The sequence below is a fragment of the Topomyia yanbarensis genome, chromosome 2 (assembly GCF_030247195.1).
Source record: "Topomyia yanbarensis strain Yona2022 chromosome 2, ASM3024719v1, whole genome shotgun sequence".
NCBI lineage: Eukaryota > Metazoa > Arthropoda > Insecta > Diptera > Culicidae > Topomyia > Topomyia yanbarensis.
In genome coordinates, this window is record NC_080671.1 from 133961058 (window position 1) to 133983064 (window position 22007).

The window sequence follows — 22007 nt, forward strand, 5'->3', positions numbered from 1 at the left end:
GAAAATATTCGTCACCGATATCTGCTGAACATGTTTAGACGCGACTTGGTTTTGTGTTTAGATGATTTTGTCAAAGAGAATTGTCTTATCGTACAGTTACTGAAATAAGCCTCAATAATAAAATTCAGTTAGGTAAGTCCAAACCAGCACCCAATCGGCGCCAGTTAGAAACCAAAATACAACTGGCTAGTGCCAAGTGATGTCTCGATAGTAGGCACAGATATTCTGGTTTGCTGATTAAGAATTTGGAAGACGAAATCTATATATTTCGTTCTAATAATGTTTCCGTGGTATCTTGGATAAAAGCGTTCAGAATTAAACTGGAATCATTTAAGCATCGTAATTAACTCCATCAACAGATGCCCACACTAGCACACTATCGTCCCAGTTCTAAGACGATAAGAGTCTGATGTCTTTAAAATAGCCAACCCCATGTATCAGCAGATCCGCTCATTTTAAACTCGGATCGGAGACAATAACTGCACATTCAACCCTACTTGATGGTACATATACACTATGTTTTGCAGTTTTAATCACCGTTTGTGGATGTTTACATGCTATGATTGATGTGTTTCGGTGATGATAAAAATAAAACCATTTCCGTAGTTAACGTTTCAGCTTACTATATTCAGCTATCTTCAGAACTATTTAATAATAAGAGTAATCAAAAAAGTACAATCAATTTTACATTTGAATATCTTCTTAAACCTATCCACTCACATTTTAACCCGTTCACCTCATGTTCTCACTGTGGCTATCACGTTCTAACTAAATTTGAATATTTTCCCTCACGTATGTGGCGTCTCTCTTTGTCGCTCTCGCTCGTAGTGTTGAGTCGTTCGCAGCTTGTTGAGAAGGCCGTTGTAGGCACAGGAGAAACCGGCAGCGTCGCGCTGTAAGTTCACTGCGCTCTTCTCTCGAATTTTTATATGTAGTGTTTCAGCTGCCAGCCTATTTGCTTCGTTGTTGATTTTCTCCAATACACGCGTCTTGGAGAAATCAAACTGATGTCCATGTTCCATCGCATGCTGAGTTAAACCCGTGATCGACGTGCTTGTGCGTATGAAATTTTTATGTTGCGTTATGCGTTTGTCCAGTGTTTGTGATGTTTGTCCAATGTACGCTCTATTGTCACAGCCGCCGCAAGGGATGGAATAGACAACATTTGTTTGTTGCATTTTTGCGATTTTGTCCTTCAGTCGGGTAAAAATTGTGTGTTTTATTTTGTCCATCGGCTGGTACGCTGCGATGACGTCATTTTTGCGTAGAAGCTTTCCGATCTTCTCACTCAAACAGGGGATGTACGGCATCGCTGCATATTTTGTTGTTCGTTCGTCTGTTCTCCTGGTTCGCATGGTGTTGTAAAGTATTTCTACTCGATCTTTAAGCACACGCTTAATGTAATGCTCCGGGTAGTTGTTGCAGCGTAACATGTCCGATGCCGCTTTTATGGTTTCTTCCCGTTTTTCTACATCTGTGAGTTTAAGCGCTCTGTCAAATAGTGCGATGACAGTGTTTTTCTTGTGGCTATGCGGACTCTCTGATGTGTAGTCAAGGTATCGACCCGTTTTTTGCTTAGGGTACCACGTCTTGCTTATTTTTTCTCCTTCTCTAGTGAAATGCAGGTCTAGGAAGCGGATGCAATTATTTTGCTCCTTTTCTACCGTGAATTTAATGCTGTTATGTTCCCCGTTGAACACATTCATAACCGTTTCTATTTCGTTTTCTCGTCCTACTAAAAAACAGTCATCTACATATCGGCGGTATACTGTGAGCGATATATTTTTATGCTTTAGTTTTTCTATTGCATCTTTTTCTAGTTTTTCCATAATTATATTTGCAATAACTGGAGACAATGGGGATCCCATCGGTACACCAAATATTTGATCGTAACATTTCCCATCGTATTGGAAAAAGGAAGCTTCTAGTACCGTCTGCATGGCCTGTTTGAAACTTTGCCAGGGAATGCTCGTTTCGTGCTCTAACTCGTTCCATCTTTCCTCCACATACTCATACACCTTGTTTACCGGAACGTTAGTGTAGAGGGATATTACATCTAGCGAATAGAGTACAAATCCCTCCGGTACCCTCACCTTGGATATCTCTTCTGCGAAGTCGAAACTGTTGCGCACATGGTACTCCGTTTTACCTACCAAATTGTTCAAAATTTCTGATAGATATTGGGCCATACGATAAGTTGCTGAGCCGATGGTGGATACAACGGGTCTGAGAGGACGGTTTTCTTTGTGGATCTTGGGAAGTCCATAGACTCGCGGTGGGTTACAGTTGTATACTTTAAGTTTGCGCTTGGTTGCTGAGTCTATGTGTTTGTCTAACCACCACTGCTCCACTATGGTGTTTAACTTTTTTAACACTTTATTCGATGGATTGTCTTTTCGTAGCTTGTAGGTCGATGTATCATTTAACATCGTGGTCATTTTTTGGTGGTACTCGTTGGCTGACAATATTACCGTTTTATTTCCCTTGTCAGCTTTTGTCACATAGAGATTTGGGTTCTCTTGCAAATATTTTTGGCTTTTTACGATGTCTTTATGTATCCATTCGTTTTCCTTCGTTCGTGGTTGATTCTGGTAGTTGATGTAGTTGGAAACAATTGTAGACACTTCAGCTCGAATGTCGTCGGCCTCTGGTTTGTTTTTTATAGCTGTCTCAACGTCCGCTACGAGACGAACATACGGAATGTTTTTTTTGGGTTGTATGTTGAAGTTGGGGCCCAGGAGAAGCGTTCGTTCTAGATAATCGGGAATTTCGTGGATCGTTGTGTTCTCTATCCATTCGGTCTGATGGTTGATCTCTTCTATCTTTTTCCTTTTCAGATTGTTTAATTTTTTTATTTCGGTTTGCTTCGTTTTGTTGTAGACATTGGCTGCTCTCTTCTCCACCGTCTCATGTATTTCTTCCCAATCATGTTCGTCTACCAGAAATTGGATTTTTTCACAAAGATGGTGTTTTTTGCCACGTAGTTGTTCCAAAAGACGTTTCGTATCGCTAACGAGCACACTGATGATTCTGATTTTATGTCGGTGTTCCAGTTTTTTCAGTTCCTGGCGGGATATTGCGCTGTGCATCATTACGCCGACTTTATAGTTCAAGCACTTTGGTACCAGTTTGCACTTCCGACAGTTCAATAGAAACTTTAGTCGATTTTTCATTTTCGCCATTTTGATTGCGGTTTTGAGTAAGCATTTGGTCAGCCTACCTGTCTCATCGTTGTACTTTCTTGCTACTCTTGACACGATGAACATCGCGTTTATTCTTCTATTTTTTCCTTGATCAATTGATTTAATGTTTTACAGTTTTAATCGCCGTTTGTGGATGTTTACATGCTATGATTGATGTGTTTCGGTGATGATAAAAATAAAACCATTTCCGTAGTTAACGTTTCAGCTTACTATATTCTGCTATCTTCAGAACTATTTAATAATAAGAGTAATCAAAAAAGTACAATCAATTTTACATTTGAAGTTAATTTACCGTACCGGTTTAAGAAGATATTCAAATGTAAAATTGATTGTACTTTTTTGATTACTCTTATTACTAAATAGTTCTGAAGATAGCTGAATATAGTAAGCTGAAACGTTAACTACGGAAATGGTTTTATTTTTATCATCACCGAAACACATCAATCATAGCATGTAAAAAACACACATATACACTATACTCCTTCGTAAAAGGCACGCAACCAGCAATATCATTTGCCTGGCTTAAGTTATTTACCCGAAGTTTATCAGACCGTACTTTCAACATTTCTGTCACGGTCGAATATCGTTCCGTCAGAGCACGAGAAATCTTCAATAAATTCAAACACTCTTTATCTTTGGCCGGGAAGAAAATCACGTAAGGCCCGGTTGCCGCGCGTGGATAAACCTTGAGCCAGGGTAGTATTATGCGATATTTAACTTGTGTATATAACGGTATCCAGACGGCTTAAAAACACTGCTTCACTGCTCAACGGCCGGATAACGGCGAACTCGCAGAAACACAAAGGAAGGGAAAAAATACTGAAACCTCGCCGTGGTGGAGAATGCGCAAGATAACCTTTGCAGCGGAATGGCACTATTCTTTTTAACGTTACACTGCACGAACGGGAAAGATAGACCGATCGCTCCGAGAGTCACAGAACAAGTGGGTCCAGTTCTATTTGAACTAGGTTGCATAGAGAATCTAACTTGACTTATATTAATTTATTTGACGCTTACGCTCCTTTTTGAAACAAATATCGGTACGGAGTGTTCGACGTGCGGGGCGAAAGCCCGCTACGATTAATACAATATCCGTAGTTTTAATTTACTAATAAGTTTGAATTCATGATGCTCCTTTTTAATGCAAAATTTGTATTCAGCGACCCCCCCAATTGCAAATATCCATGACCGCCTCTCTACTTTAAATTCAAATCATTTGGGTTACTGTATGATATGTTAGTCGAAATCATCGTTTTTTATGCTGTGTACAATAGTACAAGTATGTCACAAGAAAAATATTTCTATTGTATTCATCGAAAGATTATTTCGTCTTGATATGTGATAGTTCTAAAGTTCTGTAATGAATTCGACACTCTTGTTTATAATCTACATATCAGTAATATTTGTTTTTCTCTTTCGTGGTTGTCTAGTTTGTGATTTTCTTCTTTTTTTGCTCTGCCATCTGACGTACAAGGCCGGATTCGATCCTTCTTGACGGCAATCTTCTTTATCTAAAATTTTCGCTTTTTCACATTTTCATAGACGCTTTGTTAGTAAAATGTTGTCAACTGTCCCAGCTATGTTTCCTTACCTAAACTTGAACTCGCATCGCCTAATATCGATGGTATCTATAATTGTTTTTTTTTGTTAGAATCTGTATTCTACTTCTACAGCAAAATTAGAAATAACACATTGTTTCGTATGTGTCGGACTAACATGGACGTTCTTGATTGGTATATTCAAGAGTGGCTGGCGTCCTTACAGCATGATATGAAATGAAATTTTATACCAAGAATAATTGCAACCTCAGTTAGTTCTGCTTAGTAGTGGAGTGACGGCACACGGATTGTTGCGCTTGTGGTGGTATTGAATTGGTATCGTAGAACTTCATCGTTTATCTAACAATGTTCTTAAAAATATAACTGGGTGGTGTTCGGTTATCCTCGTTCGTTTCCATGATCATCTATATTTCGTGTGGTGATTCTTGTCGTATGTGATTCAAATCCTTGTCGTATGTGGGTTTGGATGTTCGTTGATTTTATGCTGTTGTAGGGGAGCACGTATCGGTCGGGTCACGCTGGTCGAGCTAACATTTATTTGAAAGAAGCAAACTGCTTTCTTTGTTAGGGTTTGTTTAGTTCAATGGGGAACTAATCAATGTAGCGTTTGGTGTGCGCGAGGCATGCGCATGGTGTTGTTTGAGTGTCACATATATGAATCGGTTTTATTCGTTCTTCTTATCTACGAACCTCAGCTACATTTTGAAGCCATGCAAATTCATTTGCACCACTCCATGGCAGCGCTAGGCGAAGATTTGCAACACTCTACGTTTTTTCATCCTTTAACAACGTAGGGGTAATTCGGACCTCCCTACGGGGCAATTGAGACCGTCAATTTTTTTCACTATGGAGTTATGTTTACCTATGAAATTTTTATTAGAGAAACTCCTTAAGAAAACAAAAATGCGTTACAAAAACTTAATTAATCTGGTTAGTCACAGCTGTCGCTTGGCACATCATGTATTTTCTTTGCTGTGGCGTTTGCAATCGTTTGCATAGCCGCAAGCCGTTGAACGGTGTATGATGGAATAGGGGTCCGAATAACCCCGTACGCTCATACTATCTAAAATACTTACCTTTAATTTTTTCATGTAAAAAACTATCTAAAATACTTACCTTTATTTTTTCACTTTAATTTGTTGCTTTAATCACGGTTTTATTATTATAGTAGTTTTTGTTTCGAGGATAGCAAAAAAATAAAACAATTGTATCTTCATTCCAAAAAAAAAAATAATAAACAAATAATTAGATTCAGCTGACAAAATTAATGTTTTAAAATAGCGGTTCCACGAATATGTACGACAGTCACAAAGTCTTACGATTTTCTGAGAAATCGAGGGGGTCCGAAATACCCCCACGGTCTTAATAGCCCCGGGTCTTAATAGGGGGCTATACATTATTTCTACGGTTAAACTCTAAAGTCTACGGTTTTCTAGACATGAAAAGGTCAATTATTTCACAATTTTCATTATAATGACGCATCATGCTTTGACGGGACTATTTGTCCTAAAAGATTGTTCTTGGAATAAATTACGAGTGATCAATGTTCCCTCTTTTTACGGTAGCTAAATTATGATCATATGGCCTTAGGGGTGCATTGTACCCCATCTTCCCCTAAACATCATTCAACCATTTCAAAGACGCTCCAAAGGTTCCAAAAAGGAATTACAGTGGATCACAGGCCAGGAACTGGACGAAAATAGAAAAAAAATCGAGTGGGCGCTGATTGCTAATTTCAAATGCAATCCGTCATTTTGGTGCGGGACTTGGCCAAAAAAAATTATGTTTCGTAAACAATCCGGATTGAAAACGCTGCTAATGAAAATGTCATGCACTAAATATATGTAAATATAATGAAATTGAACGTGCAATACACGAGTTCGTCGTTTTCTGCAACGAAGCATTTTCGTGCATTGTAAATAGTAGGCATTGTTCATTTCATGAACTGAAGAAATGGTCGTTTGATGAACGAAAGTGTTCGTAAATTTTATATATTTGATGTACATTGCACGGATGTTATCGTTTATAACGAAATTATTTTTCGTGAATGAAACGAAATGTTTCGTTTGTTTTAATAAGTGTTTGTGTATATTACGAACGATTCGCGATGGCTCATCTGAATCCGGTCGAGTCCGTACTGCTCCAGATTCTGGATCTACTAAAAGAAAAAGAGGTTTAGAAAATCTTCCATAAACCGGCGGACACGGATACGGTTCTATTGAAGCTCTTTTGACGTTTGAGGAATGGTACTCATGAATATTATAAAGACTTTCGTATATATCAGCGAACAATTCGAACAATTAATGAAGTCAACGAAAGTCGTTTCGTGGTTTGTACGAAAAACTCGTAATAAAATATAAAAGTGTTTCAATAGAACTACGAATGATTCATCATATGTACGAAAAATATATTTCGAAAAATATATACATTTTTTCAGTGTGGGTAAGGCCAAGATTGTTGTAGAGTTCCGTTTCAAACGGGAGAAGATGTTGAAATTAGCTTCGAAGTCCTGATTTGGTAGGCTATGTGCACTTGTGGCAAGCGTAGTGAGCCATTCATGACCAAAAGTACTATAAACGGCGAGATGTACAAAACTGAGCCCCCAAAAACGGTTTTTACCGCTTTTGAGGCAGCGCGATTCAGGATCGATGTGTTAGCCTGATTTGGTTCCTAGCCGCTACTCTAATATCGTGCAGGAGTAGGATTGCTGCTATTTCTGTGGATTTTGTGCCAAGGAACATAAACCCACCAAACTGTCCTGAACTTTGTCCGATCGAAACCACCATGACCATGATGAAGGTTCAACTTCGGAAGACCAAAGGAAAGGCGAAGAACGAAAAGGAAATGATGAGGAAGTGGAAAAAACTAAAAACAAACTTACTAGAGGGTATCAATTGCAAATCTCGAGCATTTTACACAAACTCCAATGTGAGTAAGCTAAAAACAATACATATACCGAACTACTGAAAAACTTTGGTATCATTTCGATAGTGATTTTCTCAAAATTGATCTTGATATAATTTGAAAAAGATTGAATTACTTCCCCGCTTCTCCGTCTATAAATGAAAATGAAAAAAAACGTACAGAAACAACGAAGATTCCTGCAATCCAAAAATGTTCCATCTCACTAACAATAACCAAACAAGTAAAACATTCCCCCCTTACGCTTCATCTGTGAAGCAAGTGCCAAATTCAATACATGTCAATCTACCACAGAACCGAGCTTGTTTATCCAAAACTCGACAAAAATGTTAATTCCATTACGCTGCGTCTGGAATAAATTTTGTAGATCTGTCACATGGTTCCAATCAGCCAGTAAATTTCAATTACTGATCACAACCGAGCCAAAGTTGCCGAAAACTCAAGAAAAACCATTCACTTAGCACTGAACCGTATGTATGCCTTCGTCCCGAGCCAATAGCACTTATTTTTTCCCCATCCCCGAGGAGATCCAAGTTTGAGTTTCTTGCCAACAAACATCCCTCAACACTCATTTCCTTAGTTCCCCGGATTCCGGTGGTGAACAATTTCTATGCTGGGGTCTCTTTCACGCGGGTTTTGTGTTGGCACGGTGCAGTCACCGACGGGAAGCTGGTAAGAAAAGCACGTAGAGTGAAAATACATGTAGCGTAAAGTTTTCACCGTAAATCACAAAGTTTGCGGAATATCTGTCGATAAATAAACCTCGATTACAGTTTTCCGCCACACCTTCCCAATTCGGCCTTCGGCGTTGGGGAAAGTACGCTGCATCACGCAAAAGGCGCCTCTACATTCTCCGACTGATTGTGTGTTGTTCAATATTCTGATTACAACCGACGGATTCGGTCAAAGTTCGAACATGCTAGGGTTGCGATTTTGGGGCATGAAGCCGCCTTTGACGGTGTTGTGCAGGGTTTGCGAAACAATTAATGCACTTGGTTTCCTTAATTGACTGTCTACTATTGGACTATAAAAATAAATAGGAAAAATGCTCTGCTAGCTAATTTCAATCAAGAAATCTTGGATACAAATAATTTTAAACTTGTTTTTTTCATGAGTATAATTTTTTTTCAAACAGAAACGGGAGTAATTGAGTTTGAGCGGGAAGCCCTATCCCAGGGGACTCTCGAATAGTCACATCGGATAGTCGAGTCACAGTTTATTGGCTGCACCGAGGCGGACATGTTCTGCAGTGACCAACATGGTTTATTTCCGTTCCCTGCCAAAGTTTGGATGCCCTGAACTGAACTGCATACACCGAATCCACATACACACAGCGTAGGGCTGATCGAGCCGCCTTGGGAGGACTGTTGCCAACAATAAGCGAACGAAAGGCCAATGTTTGCCGAACGAGAAAGCTTCATTCAGCGTTTGCGATTTCACCGCTTGCTTTTTGACAACGGAACCAGACCCGAATTACAACTTGGCAAACCTCGAAAACGTGTTTGGGGATTTCGGCGGTGTATTCCAATCGCAAATATGTATTCATTGATTTTCGCGGTTGCCAACTAGAAAACCTTAGCTGTCACGTGCTTAAATCAAGGTGAGAAAATGTGGAAGAGTATCAATGAATGGGATTTGAATTTCTCTTCACATAGGTTCAATATGTGTGTTTGCTTATCGAGACGAGAAATTTTAGTGTATTTTCCTTTTTTGCTAATTTTATTAAATGAAAGTAGGAATGGATAAATTCTCCCAAGCTATAATTAATTCTACTGATGTGTGCGATCTTCACAAAACGTGTTTATAGCGGCTCATTTAATCATGCTTATGAAAGTTATGGCCTTGTTCGTAATGCGATAAGTGTTATGGTATTCTAAGTCTAAATTATTAATCTTTTAATAATTTTTGTATACAATCTTTCAATACTGTACTGGTGTGTATTCTCAAGGATTTTCGGTTATATTATATATTGTTGGCGCTAACAAGCGCCGAATTGGGCGAGTTTTTCTCCAATTTGCCGTGTTGCGAAGTCTCATAAAAGATTGTATCTATGACAAAAAATCCAAATGGGACCAACGCAAGTCCAACAGTTTACACACAGATTAAGCGGAAACGGCTAATAGTCTTACCAACGCAGACCGGTCTGGACCCTGGCTTGGAAACGATCGCATTGGATCAGGCATTGCATTTATCGCTCATATGAGTAAATGCGTCCGGATAATTTGATACTGCGACAATAAAAAGTCACATTTTCACACGAAAAGTTATTGGCACTCACACAACTTCTCCGGATAAATACAACGTGGTATTTCTCCGGATAAATAAAACCGCTGGAGAATAAGTGAATGAGTTTATCACGGTACTCTTTTTGCGCTCGCTGCCTTGCTGTCGCTATTCCAAAACACGAAAAAACAAGTCTGTCATACTTCTTTGATGCTTTTCTTTGAAATTAAGTGTATATTTTGAAGCTTTCATGGATTTCCATGAAATTAAAATATTATCATCGTCTCCGGTGAGAAGGAAAAAATCAAAAAAAATTTATCCGGAAAATTATTCTCACGCTATTTGTGGAGACGGAGAATTTTGCGACTCATCTTATCCCGGAAAAGTTGGACATTGGATAAGCTTCTTCTTGCGTGAGTGAGAGAGAATTACAATGCCTGCATTGGATCCATCGACCTGGCCGGAAGGGATTTTGTTCCGTCAATTCGAGGAATGTTCTACTCAAAAATTTCGCAAACCTCTCGTTGCGGACCTAACTCCAACACCCATCTCAGTCGAGTATTATACAATTTTTTTTTCACAACCCTATCACCCACTCACTCCGTGTTGCATCATACTCCTCTTTTTGATAATGTTACCGTATGCCGCCTCAACGGTACTTTTGGTGCTACCGATCATCGATAGCTCAGCTCAGTCGTCCCAGCCCTGGAATCGGAGGTCGTGAGGGGGTCTTCCGAACTCCCTTCTCAGACGAGTATGTTGCTTTTAATTATCATCTGCACCGTTTGGTTCATAGCACATCATCGCATACAGCACATGATTTTCTGTCCGTCTACTACCAGAACGTTCGCCTTCTTGCTTGCCCTCACTACCTGTGACTACGATATTATCGTTCTCACCGAAACCTGGCCACTTGATAATATATTAAACGCTGAGCTATCGACGAACTACACAATCTAACGATGCGATCGCAACTCTTCTACCAGTCATCTAAGCTGCGGAGGTGGTGTTCTTATAGCGATGAAGAAAACCCTAACTGAAACTGTACTAAAGTTGCCTGAATGTGAACATTTGGAACAAGTTGTCGTACGCGTTTCACTGCCAGGCTGATCTTTATTTGTTTGCTGAATTTATCTGAGACCGAACAGCGATCTTGACAACTTCTACAACTTTCACTCCTCTGCGGTCCAGAATAGCCTTGAGAAGACCAACTGACAAGACAATGTACTTTTTATAGGCTTTTACAAGTGCTACATTCCTGAAAAGGCAACATCGGAACAAGAGATAGCTATCACAAAAACGCTGGTCGCTAGTGGTTTGTATCAAATCTGCTCTCTTAGCAACGTGAATGGACGGACCCTTGATTTAGCCTTCGTCGACGACACGGACGTGTTTGAACTGATTAAGCCTCCGACATCTATACTGAAGGTAGACCCTCGGCATAAACCCTTTGTTCTAAGACATGATACGCGTTCTGATAGTAGTGACGCTTTTGATACAATCAACGACGAACTCAACTTTGACTTTACTCGAAGTAACCTCGATGAAGTCTCAATGGCCATTGGTGCAGTCAATTGGCGTGATATGCAGGATGGAAAATATTTAAATCAGGCAGTTGCGGCGTTCTACGCGTCAATATATAAGATTCAGCGCCGCTATGTTCCTAAAAACGTGTTGGCTGAAAAGCAGATTATATTTTTCCGTTGTGGAATCCCGAGCTTGATCGCCTACGCAACGTGCTCCAGAAACAACGAAAGCGATACTTACGTCGTAGGACCGAGGACAACAACACTATTCTTTGTCAAATGGAACTGCAATAGCCCGAAACCGTGCATTCGGTGAGTATCTGAACCAAGTTCAACGCAGCCTTCGAAATAATCCCTCGACATTCTGGATGTTTATTAATACCAGAAAACGTTCCGGAAATATACCAAAAATGTCTATTTTTGAAATTAAATTCCACAGTCGGCAGCCGAGTCGGCAGACCTCAACAACAGTACCTTGAAACATTGCCAACGTATACTATCAACCTACCTCATCCTAATGTAAATGATGCGTATTCAGTGCTCTGTCCAGCGTTGATCCGGTGAAAGAGCCTGGTCCGGATTGCTTTCCTCCTGCTTTTATAAAACGTTGTGCCCGAGTTCTCTCTGCACCAATAAGCATAATTTTCCAGCTCTCAATCTAAGAAAATGTTTTCCAAAGTGCATGGGAAGAAGTTGCTATAGTTCCCATCCATAAGGCAGAAAACATGCACAATATTGAAAAATACAGAGAAATCCCGACATTAAACTGTCTAGCCAAAGTTCTAGAAAAGCTTATCTATAATGCGATGTGTGCTGCATCTTCCAATCAGTGTTGCCACAATTAAATCTTTACCGGGAGTTCAAAAATCTTTTCTATCTGCACCTTTATGTAGAAAAATCTGTACCGGATTCTGTACCAAATCAATAACAAGGTTGTTTAAAAATCATATGACGTGCATATTTTTCATTCGAGCCGGCGAGCTCAAACTGACACTAAGATTCGATACGCGAGAAACCTGCTTGCAGCAAATCAAAAGGTTGATGTCTGAATGAAGACCGAGCAGACCTGCGCGAATTGTCTCGCATGCCAGTGTTAGCGACAGCTCCAGCTCAGCTTCTCGATGTCACTTTGTCAGCGGCCCAACTCAATATTTACAGACTATGCTGCGTTTGTAGTGATTAATTATTTTACGCTGCTGTAAGGTAAATTTTTTTGTACTAATCTGCACTTTTTAACAAAAATATGTAATCCTTTCTAGATAAATCTGTACTTCTTTTTTTTATAATTATTACATTTATTTAGGCCCAAATGCGGTAGCTCGACGAGGCCGATTGTTCGTTTTTTACAATAAATTAAAAAAAACAACTAAGTTACAAAGGAACACTTGGGATTTTTGATGTTCCTGGAAGTGCTGGGAACTCCTTCTCTGAGCTTAATCCTCCGAGACCAGGAGCTAATTGCTTCGGTTTGGTTGCAACACTTCCAATAGATGTGACTTTCGGAGCCCCCTCAAGGGACACCTTCTGGCCTTTACAAGGAACTTTACGAGAGGAAGTGTTCCTCCTCTTCCTATAAATTCTAGGCACCCTAGTAGATGTTCCCTCTTGTGGGTTACCAGCCTCGCCCTCGTCAGGAGGCAAGTGAGTATAGATGTTTGCTGAGGATGGTGGCGTAGCATTCTTTAACATTTCTGCGAAAGAATGTTTGGATCGTCCCGCAAGGGAACGTTTCAGTTTATCCCCGCGTAGTTTGTACGCGGGACATGCCGAGATATCATGCAGACTCTCCGCACAGTAAGGACACTTTTCGGCTTGCTTACTGCACGAATCATCTAGATGATTCTCCCCGCATTTTCCACAGCGGGCCTTGTTGCTACAATGGGTGGCTGTGTGACCCAGGTGTTTACACTTTGTGCAATTCATGACCCGCGGCACAAACAGACGCACAGGCAGACGAACCTTGTGCAAGAGGACGAAATTTGGCAAAGCGGTACCAGCGAAGGTCACCCGATAAGAGTTTGATTGGGGGTACGTTTTTGAACCATCCCCCGCAACTACTACTGAGTGCAAACGTTTGCACTCAAGTATTTTAACTGGCTGAAGTAAGCGGTCTCTGAATCGGCCAACCCCGTACTTCAGCAGATCCTCGCACGTCAAACTCTCATCGGTTACGACGCCTTCGGATTGTACTCTTACAGCCGGAATATACACGTTATAATCCCGCGTAAAGTGCTCACAGCAAGCAATATCGTTTGCCTGCTTTGAGTTGGCTAGCAACACCCTTATCTTGTCCGAGCGGACCTTTGAAATTTCGGTCACAGCCGAGAACCGTTCCGTCAGGTCTCTAGAAATCTGAAGAAGATTCAGTGATTTAGTCTTGGGCCGAAAGAAGACCACAAATGGACCAGTTGAGAGTTCTGGATAGCATTTGGGCCGGGGGGGAGCCTTAGAAGTTGAACCCGATTCAACTTCCATTTGACCATCCGGAGAGGGAACCATAGAAAACGTCAACGCACGGGGTCAGCGCCCGCGCAGACGGAAGAAAGCAATAAATGTGTTACAAAAGACAAAAACCACTTTGCTTTAAACTGGTGTCCAACGACGAACCGATCCAGCTTATACAGCTGGCTATTGTTTAATCCTCACACGCGAACAAAAGACTGAGGACCGAACCGAACTGGCAAAATAACCTTGAATGCGGATTAAAACTATTCTTTATCGCCTCACACAGCACTACGGACTAGAAAAAACAACCTCTGTCTCGATGGAGAGCTCGAAAACGAATGTGACCACCTTTTGTTCTAAGTCGTGCCACTCGTGCAGTGGTCGGAAGTGTCAAAAACGTGAACTTAATTCACTAGAGGCCAAACCATCGAATATATTCACAGGGTGTCTTTGGCGGTATTGTTCGTATGAACATTCCCCATAAACTGATAAAAATTAAAATTAGACATGGCTTACTATGGTTGAACTAGAAAAATTAACTTTTTATGCTGACGAGGTAGAAAGTTGGTGTCTTCGACAAAGTTTCAGAAACGCTCATAATGAAGAATTTTGTTGAACAACTTGAACTTGTAGGACTTTGGAACGAATGAGTATTTTTACTTACAGTCTTCAACAATATTATGTGGTTTTAATGCATCCATACTTGTTTGGAACATGGTTTGCTCGAAAAGTCACAGCGGAAAAAGTTATATTTAGTGTTTTTACTAAATTTAAGGGTGTTGCCATAGAAAACGCTTTATAAATCGATAACCTCAAGTCCTACAAGTTCAAGTTGTTCTACAAAATTCTTCATTACGAGCACGTCTAAAACTTTGTCGAAGACACCAACTTTCTACCTCGTCAGTATAAAAAGTTTTTTTGGTTTGATCGTAGTAATGCATGCCTAATTTTAATTTTTATCAGGTTGTAGGGAATACTCATACGAACAATTCGTCCAAAGATACGCTGTCAATATATTCAATGGTTTGGCCTCTAATGAATTAAGTTCACGTTTTTGGGGTATTCGACCACTATGCAGCGAAGTCTTTTGATGACTCCTTCTCGATAACAAACATTTACCCAATGAGTCGTTTGGTTCACAAGACTAGGTCCAGGCCTCTGAAAAAATCTTCAAAGTTTGAGGGTTTCTATACGTTTCTTTTAAAATAAACGTTAAAAAATCAAACCTCCCCTTGAAATTTTTCTGCGCACGGGCCTGGCCTGTGTATCCAAAGGCTACTCCTCATTTGGTTCGTATCCCTCCGAAGGCTGTAGGGGAATTATGGTTAAAACCGACACCTTAAGCTTAGCACTTTTTCTGGGTTGCCACCAAACCAATGAAATTACACAGAATTCTTTTTCAGAAAATTCTTAACAAGGCTCAATTTTGTATGCACTTCAAAAAAATTATTTTTTTTTATTTTTACCATTTTTTGTTAACGACCTATTGAGTCAATTTGTCAACATTTGTTACGGCATTTAATTAGCAAGGGACTGGAAGGTGAAGTATATTTTTCAATATTAAGAGCCATAGTACTCAATGGAGAGCAAAGAGTTGAAGGGAGAAAGTTTAGAAAAGCGTGGAAGGATGATATATGCAAGCTTAGAGCTCACCGGCGACTTAACTTTTTGTCTCCTACCGTAGGAGTCAGGATCTTTTGGCATTAGAAATGCGAATCACCTGAGTCTACGGCAAGTCCGGAAAAGCGTAAAGTAACTTGTTATTTCATGCTGTCGGAACTGAAATGAATAAAAATTTGATTTTTAGGGAAAGTTGTGGGGTGTCGGTTTTTCCCACAATTCCCCTATATTTTCTCCGATGGTTGACGTTTGTTCAGCTGTGTTGAAGCAATAGGGTTCTGAGGGAGAGCAGAAAGCTACAGATGGATACGATCATGGATACGGGTCGGTGGAACTTACCAGGGGAACCCCCGGGTTCCCGGCGCTGGCAACCGTCAGGGACTCTTCGGATGTTTCCGATACTGCCCGAGTCGGAGGCGACGCGGGGAGGGAGGCTTTGCTCATGCAAGGGGAGCAGGTTTTTATGTTTTCTTCGGAGTCTCTAGTGTTTGGTGTTGATTCGGTTGATGTTGTACCATAGGATCCAGTACGAGAGTGAAGTGCCGCAGATGGATACAACCGAGATTGATGAAACTTACCCGGGAAACCGCTGGTTTTCCCCCGCCGGTAACCGCCGGGGACTCATCGGATGTTTCCGCTACTTCCCGAATCGGGAGTGACCCGGGGAGGGAGGCTTTGTTGATGCACGGAGATCAGGTTTTGTTGGTGATGTGTCTCGGTGTGATTGTGAGTGGATAGCTTCCGGTATTATACTTGTGCAATGGGTGTATATTAGAGTGGGACAAAAATTAGATTCCAGCTCCGAGCAACTTTTTTGGTACCATTTGGGTCCTAGAACAACTGTGCAAATTCTTAGCTCGATCGGTGAAACTATATTTTTGCGCCCACTGTTTAAAGTTTACATGGGATTTTGCATGGGAAAATTAACTTTTACAAAATAATTCCTCCAGGAGTCGCCCATTACTTCCTAAAAATAAATCGTTATGTGACTTTTATAGGAAATTTAACAAGGAAACAAAGCCTCGAAAACCACGAAGCGATTTGACGCTTGAGAAAAAAGTTATTAAGCAGAAACCGATTGATGATCTGACGATTGATAAAATATTCATTTTTTCTAGCACCACTGCTGTTGGTTGTCCAATTATACGCAATTTTGTTTTAATCCTCTCTTAACGTATCTAAATCGTTTATCTATGCTATTTGGCCACTTCGCAAGGTTATGAGGGATAAATTGAGGCTTCTTTTGTACATAATAAGAGAAAGTTAAAAATTTTGTATATAATAAAACCGTCAGAAGCAGTGATGCTATGAAAAGTGAAATTTTCATCAATCTTCAGGGCATCAATCGGTTTTTGCTTAATAACTTTTTCCACAAGCATCAGATCGTTTTGCAGTCTTCTAGTCTTTATTTCCTTGACAAATTTCCTATAAAAATCAGACATCCATTTATTTTTAGGGCATAACGGGCGACTAATGGAAGAATTAATTTGCAAAAGACAATTTTTCCATACGAAATCCCATGTAAACTTTAAACCGCTGGCGCAAAAATATAGTTTCACCGATCGAGCTAAAAATTTGCAGAGTTGTTCTGGGAGCTGAATGGGACCCGAAAAGTTACTCGGAGCCAAATTTTATTTTTTTCATATAACCATGTCCCACTCTAGTGTATATGTTGCGTTCTTCGGTATTGGTCTCACTGTTCCTGTGGTGGAACCGAACTGGATGCCAAGAGCAACCAGCGACGGGGTTGAGCATGCGGAGCCGACGATTGGTGTCGCTGTTATCCCTACGTCCAGGGGTCGATGTAATAGTACTACGTTTGCTGTTTGTTTTTTTTTTGTATTTGCGTGGTTGACGGCAAGGTGACGTCTAGTAAGTATTGGTTGGAAGAACATAAGGGCAGTCGATTGTTTTCTATTATGTTTTGTGTGAGTACTTGTCTGAGTAAAAACTTGGGCCCGCGCCAACAGCCACCGGGGGTGTATCGAGGGAACCCGGAACGTCCCCGGTCGGAATCGACGCGGGAGGATTGTTTGTTTGGTTTCGGCTATTGAATGTTGTTGCTTTTGTTTTCTGCTGACTGCTGGGTTGAGCGTTTGTGTGTTGTGTTACTCTGAGATGACGTCCGAGTAGTCAACGGTTGGTGGGGGTTCCGAGTAGTCCAAGTAGTCATCGGTTGGTGGAGGTTCTTGGCCTGACATGTTGAGTGATGTTGTTTAAGTGGATCGGGGCCAGGTCATGATGGCGTCAAAGTCTGGTGTAAGCAAGGTAATATCGGGGGTTGTTTTGAAGTTGGGGTTTCTGGTTTTATCGGTACCACTTTTGCTGGTTTCCTTTACTTTTTGGCGACTGAGCCTTCTGGTTGGTTGGACGTGCTGGCAGGGGCTCCGGCAGCAGAGGTTGGTTCTATAAACTCACTCTTGTTAGTTTTTGTTCCCGTAGGGGTGTTTTCGTTGGTAGGAGTGTTCTCCATAGGGTGGATAGATGACTTTTGGTGAAGCTCGGGGAAGGCAAGCCGCAGTTTCGCTATATCTGCTCTAGCCGCTTGAGGCTGTTTTTGCAGCTTGACACAATATTGTTTCAGCCGTTCAATTTCCCGATCTTTACCGTCACTAGTTCATTCTGTAGCTGTGATATGATTATGTCCCGTTCGTCGTCCTTGGTGTTACCTGTAGCTACGCTGGCATAACTGGGACTTTGTTGCCGTTTCGTTATCAAAGCTCTGGCTTCGGAGAAGGTCAAATTTTTGTCAACTCTGATTTTGGTTATCGGTTCCTCCTCGATAACCTCGATAACTTGGGACCCGATCTACTACGGGTGGAGTTGCCTTGTCCACAGTTGATGCAAATACTTGGCTTGGCACATTAGTTGTCTTTGGATGTTTATGTTGTTGACTACAGTTCACGCAAGCGGCGGGGTTGGGAAGAAACGACTACCAAATTGACCGCACTTGAAACACATCATCGGTAGTGGATAGTACGGGCGCATACTGGTGCGGCCTAGGTCAATGAAAACGTGTTCCAGAAGTGTAGAACCAGAAAAGGAAAGAATGACCAGTGGTGTGTTGGCCGGCTCACCAATCATTTTTGTTATTCGGCGAACCTCCGTAACCCCCTGAGATTTTAGCTCTTCCAGCAGTCTGGCTTCTTCCAAATCTTTGGTGTCAGGATCGTAGATAGACCCTGAACTTTATTGAGGGTTGGGTGGGGAATAATGTAGGGCTATAAAAGCTTTCTTCGATCTCAACACATATCTGGATCCCTTTGCCTCCTTTGGCGCACTCACCAGGTTTCTTGGGTCGATACCGAGCACTGCCTGTACAGATTTTAGAATAAGGAAAGGATCGACGGGAAGTCGTTGTTCCTCGTTTCCTGGTTCGTTGACAGCCCTTAATAATAGGGTCTGCTGATCTATCACATACCCGGAATTCATGTAACCGGGGAGCGATCGACTTAGACTCCTCACCCCAGTCCAGGGGAGGAGGGCGTGGCATTATTGCTTAAGAAGTCCTGGTCTTGCTCGCAGTCGAACTATAATTCCTTATTCTTGCACACACGCACTATTGCTGGGTTCACACCTTCAAGCTTTACTCGTTTGGGTTTCGTCACTTTACACACCGATTCGATTTTTCTGTTTGAGGTTCGATACTTCACACGTGTTTAAATCGCCGACGGTCGGTAGGTCAATGGAGGAGCAAGTCTTTTACTGATTTGAATCTTAGCCTAGGAGGAGACGCGATCAGTTCACCGATTTAACGTGGGAGTTTTGGTGGAGGCGCTAGTGGTTCACCTTCTTAAAAGTCTGTACTCCTGACACCTGCTACGATTTTCACAACGCTTTTTCCGCGAAAAAACCGCTGCATGCTTCGAAATTCGGTAGGAAACGGCGCCTTGGCGGATAATCCGTGCCTCAGGGCACCGGCCACCCGTCGAGAATCGAGTTACGAAACACTTGTTTTTCACACTTTCGGAGCACTGCACATGCGTAAACTATCGCTGAGCTAGCGAAATGTCGCGACGATTGGTGCCGGATGGCAGAGACCACGCTCAAAAATACAGTGCGGGTGGCGTCGGTCGAGCACTTGCTTATTCGACGAAACTCGTAGCCAGACAAAAAACTCTGAGTGATTGATACGATCTAAATTAAGATTCCCATATATAGTGAAAATGATTATATAGATGTAAGGCTACATTACCTCTCATCTCGTACCCCTCCTGAAACAATTGCAAAATGTAATACAATACTCTTACTTGACAAAAAACTCAAAACTCACGGAACTACAATTAAACACTCTACTCTATGTATCCACATCATGGGCAACCTTGCGCGGAAGATGCAGTAGAAAATCAATCTCAACCGATTGCCAACTTATCTACGGAAAGCCAACCCAAAACAGCTTTCAATCCCGATGCCTGAACCACAAACGGTTGTCAAATTTTTGGCAGCTGTTCAGACCATTATGGCAACCGAAAAAGAAGCATCCAACTCACCAAAATCAACTGTAAACAACATCGGCAAGGAAGATAATAACAATGACGACGGATTTACATTGGTCAATAGTAAGTGCAAAAAGCAAGGAAGCTTCGACCTGGACGTGAAAAAAACAAGAGAGAATAAAATAACCCCCCTGACGCAGTACACCAGCAGAGCAATATATCGCCCCCGCAAAAAAGGTTTCCGGCCGCAATAAAAAGTTGCGAGCACGAGATCCAATATTGTAAACGTATAAAAGATCCACTGCTCCGTTAAGCTACCGCTATGAGCCGTGTCAAATAAACCAATTAGAAAAAAGATCGGTTCAGCCATTGCTGAGATAACCACAAGACATTAGTGCGTTTACATACACATACAGATATTGTCGATGAGTATACGAGACTCGGCCATCCGGGCCTCGGATTTTTTTTCCAAGTTTGAGCGAATCCTATACATTACTTTTGTTAGGAATATAAAAAATAAGTGTGTCCTCATTATGATTTCAATGTTTCCAAAAATGTTTTCAGAAATAGAATCGAAAACTAGTATAAAACCTTATCTGTGAGACTTTGCGTCAAGGACTAAACAATAAATAAAAATCTCAATCGATTGCTTTCGAAATACACTTGATTATACATGTATAAATATCTTTACACGTGTAATAAAGCAACTTATCAATCAGCCTCGACACACAACTAATCGGATTCGAGGTTATAAAGCGTTTTATCATAAACTCATGCTGCCAAAAAATTATATTTTGCATAAATTAGAAAGGTAAAATAACACCAATAGGTGATTTAAAACAGGTTTTTTGCTGTCGTAATTACTCACCGTCTCTAGAGTTGAGAATGGCCATAATATAACAATGGGTAATTTATAATTCCAAATGATAATAACAACATCAAATATCAAATCTCTACACAATAGACCAAAGCCCAGATGATGACCAACCATCAGTCGAAAGAAATAGATCATTCTTTTAATAGCTAGCGGATAAAGGACGATTCAGACGATACATCAGCTTCCGTCAACGTCAACGGAACGTCACCGTTCCGTCAGGATAAGTTACATGCAGTTAAATGGAGGCATTCACACACAACATCAACGGCACGGAACGTTTTGACGTACGGCATGTGTGAACGGACGCAAGAGAAAGTATTTAACTTATCCTGACGGAACGGTGACGTTCCGTTGACGTTGACGGAAGCTGATGTATCGTCTGAATCGCGCTTAATGCTTCTGATGCCGTCAATTTCTGCGGTAACCGTAATCCGTTGAATGAAGAAAATTAATAGCCCATTAATAAGATGCGAGTGATCCTGTTAGCGCACAGTAGACAGTAGATGCCATCTATAGCAGTCCGATCGAATCCTCTTACTCACGGGACGAAACAATCCAACCGACCGGTAGTCCACAGTTTAGATGTGCCTATTAAACGTGGATTAATGAAGATAAATTGTGGAGCTTGACGCGATAGTGTGTGTGTGTCGCTGTTTATACAAAGGAATCCACTGGAAAGTTCTGGAATTATATAGACCATCTCTTTTCCCTCTCGATTTTACGACCGATTACCGATATGTACTTCAATAAATCAATGAGAAATCGGATAAACAAATAAACAAATCATATTTCTCCTCCCGCCGACCCAAATGTATGTAGTGTGGGTTGGGGCGATTGGCTAAACATCAAAACTAGTAGTTTTCGTGTGCGTGTATATATATATCGCATAATACCGTATGACATCGCCATCGTCAGCATGAGACAATCAACGAGATGGGGGCGGCGGGGTCTGATGTTTGCCACCCATCGACAGGATATTATCCGGATCTGTGTCGAACAAGCACAAACAGAATAATTAAATCATCCTATTTCTAGCGAGAAGACAAGACAGACAGAACAATAGCAGACCGGTCGGTATGTGAGGCCGCCGCCGGGGTGGCTGAAAACAAGGGTAGGAGATGCAAAACAAAAGCATAATCATAGATCAATCTTTACGATGTTGATATGTCGATTTGTCGGATTTGTGTTTCGGAGCA

At 41.1% G+C, this 22007-nt stretch overlaps 1 protein-coding gene across 1 annotated transcript; it reads right to left on the bottom strand.

Moving 5' to 3' along the window:
* Window positions 1-788: 788 nt before the first annotated feature.
* Window positions 789-3182, bottom strand: LOC131679778 (uncharacterized). The gene has a single exon (XM_058960521.1). It carries the CDS (start codon window positions 3180-3182, stop codon window positions 789-791), a length of 2394 nt encoding a protein of 797 aa, XP_058816504.1.
* Window positions 3183-22007: the final 18825 nt, after the last annotated feature.